Below are 6,614 nucleotides of genomic sequence, written 5' to 3'. Positions count from 1 at the left end.
GACTGAAAAAGCAAACTCTAAACTGCATGAAAACGAGTGTCTTGGTTGACTTAGAAATGAACTCTGGTGCAGGTTAGCAACGCCATGAATGCAAATGGAGTGAGCGGAGTAAAGTGCCAAAGTGAATCAAGAAGAGAAAGTTACATGAGCCCTACGTGTCTTAAGTTAGAAAGAAAAATGACCCATGCAGCAAATCTGAAGACCAACATTACATGAAAAAGTTGGTAAATATCTCAGTAGAATTTCAAAGACCAAAATGATTTGACAGTTTTCTTCTTAATTTACTTTTCTTTTTCTTAATTTTGCCCCAAACAAGCAATTGGCATAAAAAAAAAATTCCATTCACGACTTGAATTTAAAGATTGAGAGATGAGAAGCTTCTTTGAACGTCTTTACATGCGAAATCTGGACGGAGAACATTAAATGTTTCAGAGAGGAGTAAAATAAACCATCTATAATGAACCAGGGTGGCCATCATAAAGCAGAGCAGTCTTTCAAAAGCCTGCAGCAACAAACCCTCCCAGAGCAATTTCAGTCAGTCCCTTTATGAATTAAATATGGCAAAAAACTTAGTTTGAAATAAGGGCCGCATCTAATAGTCAGTAAAGGAAGCTCAAGGAGTAAAGTCTAGTACTTGAAGCAAGTGAGGTGTGTAACCCTAGAATTCCTGGCTGACAAGCTTTACGAGGTGACCTGTTTCTTTCCTATACAATGGGAAATAATGAAGCTCTTTATACTCTGCCTGTGGTTTGCAGATATGATGACATTTTTATTGCAGCACAGATTCAGAATCATAACTCCATCATAACAACAGCGGTTGAAAATCCTTTGCCCATGGAACAGAAACACGTCTGTCATTTTAGCACCTTAACCTGTTTTATAGTTGACATTAAAACAGCAAAATGCACAAAACAAAATGTCAACATTTGATTATGGATCTTACAGCATTCTTAAATAGCCCAATCAATGTTCACAAAAGTATGAAATTGTGAATAATAAATAAAATAGCAATAATAGTACAGTAAAAGAGATTTGATGACCAAATGAGTCCGGAGTGCCAAACTCTGCGCAGCAAACCAATGGTAAACAAAAAGTTACTTATGGAATTAAAAGCCCCTTAAGAAAGAAAAAAGGGAGTTATTCCTCTAACAGCTAGCCCCTTTGTACAGACTTGGTTGATTTGTTCATGTGACTGTGTCTCCTCCAAGAGTCAAATAGGTACTGGCAGTGACACCTGAGGGCACTTTGTCCATATCTTAGATACACCACTGGCTTAAAAAAGGCAGCATTTGACCTGACATTTGACATTATGATAGCATGGTAACAAATTTGCAGGAAGCAGTTCCTAGAAAGAAAGAAAGAAAGAAAATGGATAACAGCTGTAAATCACTGAACATTGCTGCTGTTTGCAGAAAAAAATGTTCTTTTTTTCATTAAAAGCAAGGTACTTGGGGGGATTCAATAAAACCATAAATATACTAATGTTTATGAGAGTTTTTATAAAGAAAAAACAAAATATCAAAATATTAAGTAATACTCCTTTAACACTGAAACTCTAAAGTTGACAGAAGTCACAATTCCACTTACTTGCTTTATGAGGCAGAGTTTGATCATGACAACAGCTAAGCTCTCTGCATCCCTGCTCCTCTCTGCCTTCTTAAAACCTGATTAGTCTTCAATAGAAAGAAGACAAACAACCTTCAGATCCAAGAAAAGAGGCGGTTCCAGTCCATCAAACTGATGACCCAAACCCACATCCATCGTCCGTCCTTATTGCCACTATAGTCTCTTTTCTTCTTCTCCCTTGATTGCTTTTGCTTTCATTTTAAAAGTGACTTCTGCTTAATCCCTTCCTTTTCCTTCCTCTTTTTTTTTTTTTTTTTTTGCACAATAAGTGTTTGTTTTTCTCCATTTCATTCGACCCTACTGTTCTCCAAAATTTATATTGGAGCAATCTACCTACAACACTACACAACAACATTTGTACATAAAATATAATTTGTTGAGATTAAATTAATTTCCAAAGCAACAACAAAAAAAGGAAAAGTATAACTGCAAACGAACTGTCCTAGTTCTTTAAGAGCAGGTTTTTTTCTCCTTTCTGTGGATTAAAATGTGTAGTTAAATTTACCACATCCACTGCATTGGCGTTATGGTGCAATCCCCACTTCCTTTATGCATCATTCATGCATCATTGCAGTTAAATCACAAGTCTTACAGATATCAAGTTTGTCCTTCAGAGGCTAACAGTTTTTTTAGGGTCCCACTGTTGTTTTACAGCTCACTTTAATGCAGCAAAACACTACATTTTATTGTATTTATTTAGGCTAGTAAATTTAAATACAAATGTGCATTTGTCTCTGGTGAACAACACCTCGTGGGTAAAGTGCATAAATAGATGTTGGTTGGTGTGCAATGAAAGGAAGACTACATTTCTGCTTCTCTTGATGTTGTTGGCCTCTCTGTGATCAGGGCTTTTTCTGTGGAGTTACGAACACTCTTAAGGAATACCATGAGGTTGGATCCACCAGTCCCAGTGCTGTTCAGCATTGTGCCCACCCCCCTGAAAGGGCAGCCCAGGGACCGGGCTTTGTTACCAGGAACGATGACATATTTGGCGACAGTGTTGAGGTGATAGTTCCGTAAATCCACCAGCGCAGAGACGCAGGAGTTGTATGCCTGACAGAGGTCAGAGCTGGAGCAAGCCGTGATGAAGTCTCGCAGTGATGAGCAGACAGACAGAGTCTCTATCAGCTGACGGTGGGGAGGAAGCATATAATCTCTCATGCGTGTCAGGAAGGCGCCTGTACAAGGTGAATCAATGAAAACAGCAGAGGAGACATTGAATGAATAAATATATTCCCTTTTTTCGCTAAAACATATTTCAGGAACCATCAACTTTACCAACAAACCACCATTTAATACTATTTCAGAGGGAAAAAAAATTAAAATGTAAAAATACATATTTTTACCTGCTTCTCCCTCATGCTGGATGCACAGCAAAGCGTCGAAGCACTGAATGGCTGAACTCTGAGCTGCACTTCCACCTGACAGAAAAATTGGCTCAGTGCTAACACCTTCATACAAAAGCCCCCTTGGAAGCATGGGGTTGTCCCGCCACCTAAAACAATTGAACAAGTAAAATCAACTGAAATTAAACAGAGATATTATCTGGTTAAACAGTGCAGTATCATTAATGAACTGCATTGAGGCAATTTAAATTTGTAACACGATAAATCTGTGCAAATCATGAAAAAAAATCTTTTAAAAGCATGATTAAGTTCAGTTTTATGGGTGTCAGAGCTGCCCGAAACTCACCCTGACACAAAAATTCGCAATGTTCCGTGAAACGCCGTCGCCTCCACGTGATCTGGGCACAGAACAATTTTAGTTCTTTTCCTGCTGGAAATTTCCGAGCCTTGATAAAAGGCCCCGCATATAGATTGATTAAATTCATGTTGAAGTAGGAGTAGCAGAAAATTACTGTGCATGAGTTGGAAAGTTTCCTTCATTTTCTTCAAAGACTGAGTTACTCTGATTAGTCCTTTCTGTATGCCGACGAGGTCGGAGATTTTCATCGCATGCATCACTTCCAAGGCCCCCTGATCAAAGTTGAAAGTTTCAAATATAAGTCACATGGGAGCAAAATGCGGACATCGTGTTGATGGGGAACGGAAAAGGATTGAGAAGGGGTTGATGGGAAGCAGTACACTAAGGGTCAGAAAGAGTAAAAGAGAAAAAGAGAGAAGCGTGAGGGCCGACATCACTGACCGCTATGCCTGAGCTAGCAGCCATCTCCACAAGCAATGACACCATAAAAAATCCCCTGCATGTCTCTCCACCGGGAAAGGAAAACATCAAGTCCATATTTCTGTTTTTTTTTTAAATGAAAGTGTAAGTAATACATCACAAGACGTTTAAACAACAAAATCAAACACATGTGAGAGCAATTTTAAATAGAGGAACCTATTTCTTTTAACTTACCCAATTTCCATGTCCCTGAAATGAAAATGACAGAAGAGGAACAGTTTCAGTAGAGAAAGAATAATCTGCATCCTTTATTGTAAGCAATGAAAACATCTGTTTTAGAAGAATAAATGTAAAAAACAAAGCTTACCCTGTGGGATCCTTTAGCTTCCAGTTGGCTAAAACTGAATCTGCATATGTCAGAATAGGGGGAAGTCCAAGCCTGCAAGAGACCATCCAATATGGCCAAGCCAGAGCTTTCGGGAGAATCTGTCAGGCAACCATAATCCAAACATTTGATCCCAATTAAGTGAAAACAGAAAGGCTTCAAAGCTCAAAATGGAACTCACTGAACTTTTTTACAGCTTTGAACAATAATACCATTAAAAGATTTTGAACTTCATGATTTATTCTTTTTTTGGCTTAAAAAGAGCATCATAATTTGTGGAAACTGGCCTTTGGCTTTTATAACAATGAATTGCCTTGAAATTAAAATCTAATTAAAAGGTCAACATATCCCTAACTTCAGTTGTATGTTTTTGCAGTGTTCATCAGTTTGTTCCTAAGCACAAATCCTACACTCTGCCAGAACCTATCCCAAATATCCATCCATCTTTTGAACCCGGTGAATCCCTTTCGGGGTCACAGGGCTACCAGAGCCAACCCAGTTACTTTCACTTAAAGACAAATGCACACACAACAAACAAAAGGTAAAAGCACCTAATAATGTGGAAAGAAAGGGGGGAGGGGTTGCACCACACCAACGGTCCCACCCCCAACTATTTCCCCATGAAATAACAGTTAATTATTTTGGTTAAAACATCATGACCATTATTTGAAAGACCACTGGGAACACTTTAACAATAGATCAAAAGATGATCAGAATGGGACATTAAGCTCCTCAAGTCAAAACAACATTGGAAAATGAGTTGTTTGAAAATTACTTAATGAGCTCTTTTATTTCTGCTTTTTGGCATTTCATACACAGAGCTACTGGCAGGGAAGTAAATATGTAAATATGTAAACATGAAACGCATGCTTCCCTGCTTAGGGGGAAATAGACATTTTGAATAAACATTTACTACCTTTCATTACTGTTACCTGCGCAGGTGCATGTTGTCCTTCCTGCCACACGTACCCCATGGTGATAAATCCCAGAGCTAAGTGAGCCAGCCTGAGCTCCCGATGGCTAGTCAAGTGGTGGGGACTCAAAACCGGCATCTGAATTAACATTATATTAAATCCACATTTTAAGAGTACTGAAAATCCATTTGCAAACCATATGCTTAAAAAATTTCATCCAACACTTAAAAAGTCTGGTTCGGCAGTTCTAATTGGATTTAGGATTTGCATTGTGAATTCCACTCCTACCTTATGAACCAGATCCCGAAGTTTATGGGACTCTATCAAGTGTGCGAGATTATTTGCTAGGTCCATCCACACCTGATAATATTCTGGAAGGTGAGTCTATGAGATAACAACGATAAAATGATTTGTCTATTGATTTTTTTTTCCTTTCTGCTTCTGCTTTAGATACTTTTATACAATGGAAAAAATGAATCAAGCTGTTCCCCAAAAATAAATTATTTTTTAAAATAAACTTTTTTTAACTCCTTAAAAACATACCAACACAGCATTTAGTCTAAAAATGAATTCTGATTTGTTAGAACAAAAATTTAATAATATAATTTGTTTTGACACATTCCAATACAGAGAAAGCAAAGGATAAAGTTAGAAATTATGTACATTGCGAGACAGTCTGCAAACCCAGTCATGTGAACTGTTCAATAGGTGCTAGAATAGACCAGGCTTTCTCCAGATCAATAAGCCTTTATAACATTACACAAGAACAACCATACTTATCTCTTACAGCCTACAGGGACTACTTGTGCTGCTGACCAAACACTTAAAAGGAGACAATAAGTAGAAAAGTAGTGCCAAAGGTTGGATAAAAAGGTCTTTGCTCGTGCAAAATAAACAGTTCTGTCATTTCCCAACCCCTGGATCAGTCATATGAAAAGAAAAAGGTTGCTACTGGAACTTACCAGTGGCTCTTCCAGGATGAATCCAAACTCTTCTGAGATATCGAATGCATCAAAGTCTGCCTGCAGAGCTTCCCTGCACTTTGCCTCCCTGTGCTTTACTCTGTACTCCATTGAAGTTGCTCTGAAAGAAATCACCACGTCTGACTTGCAGATATCAATTGGTCTGAGCCTGCTTCCAGTACCTTTGTCACATGCCTTTTTATTGCACTCTCGAAAGCAAAGAGCCAATCACATTTCATTTGTCTTTGTTCCACAGAGCAAAGCAGAAACTCCTGTTTTGTACCATTTGCAGAAGCCATTCTTTGTTTGGGTTCACTAATAAATAGAAAATGAAAGGAACTGGAGCACATGATAAAATGTAACGTTTTGATACACTTTTTTAACAAGCTCATGAGGCATGCTTGGATGAATTTCCCTAAAATTGCAAAAATAGCATTTTGACCAAAAAAAAAAGAAAAAGATAAAAATACAATTTGCTTTAAAGAACACTTGTTCTGTGTAAACTCTGCCTTTCAATAGAAGGCTTCTGGACTAAATGCAAAACTGATTATAAGTTGTACCAAAGAAAAAGAGTGAGTGTGAGGAGTTACAGCATTTCTATAG

At 38.0% G+C, this 6,614-nt stretch overlaps 1 protein-coding gene across 2 annotated transcripts; it reads right to left on the bottom strand.

Moving 5' to 3' along the window:
* Positions 1-745: 745 nt before the first annotated feature.
* LOC101169805 (indoleamine 2,3-dioxygenase 2) lies at positions 746-6,382 on the bottom strand. Of its 2 annotated transcripts, XR_002874773.2 has the most exons (11): positions 6,012-6,382; positions 5,338-5,433; positions 5,068-5,187; positions 4,118-4,236; positions 3,985-3,999; positions 3,772-3,871; positions 3,485-3,602; positions 3,319-3,370; positions 2,973-3,121; positions 1,588-2,804; positions 746-1,345 (listed from the first exon to the last, which is right to left on the bottom strand). XR_002874773.2 is itself a non-coding variant. In XM_004077337.5 (10 exons), exons 1-10 carry the CDS (start codon positions 6,120-6,122, stop codon positions 2,428-2,430), a joined length of 1,257 nt encoding a protein of 418 aa, XP_004077385.1. In that variant the 5' UTR covers positions 6,123-6,382; the 3' UTR covers positions 746-2,427. The 2 variants fall into 2 exon arrangements, 1 of the variants encoding a protein (XP_004077385.1); XM_004077337.5 differs by having other exon boundaries at positions 746-2,804.
* Between the last annotated feature and the right edge of the window lie 232 nt (positions 6,383-6,614).

Source organism: Oryzias latipes, chromosome 15, assembly GCF_053564925.1.
Source record: "Oryzias latipes strain Hd-rR chromosome 15, Olatipes_Hd-rR_3.1".
Lineage (NCBI taxonomy): Eukaryota > Metazoa > Chordata > Actinopteri > Beloniformes > Adrianichthyidae > Oryzias > Oryzias latipes.
Note: the sequence above shows the minus strand (reverse complement) of the source record. Positions and strands in the feature narration are given on the sequence as shown.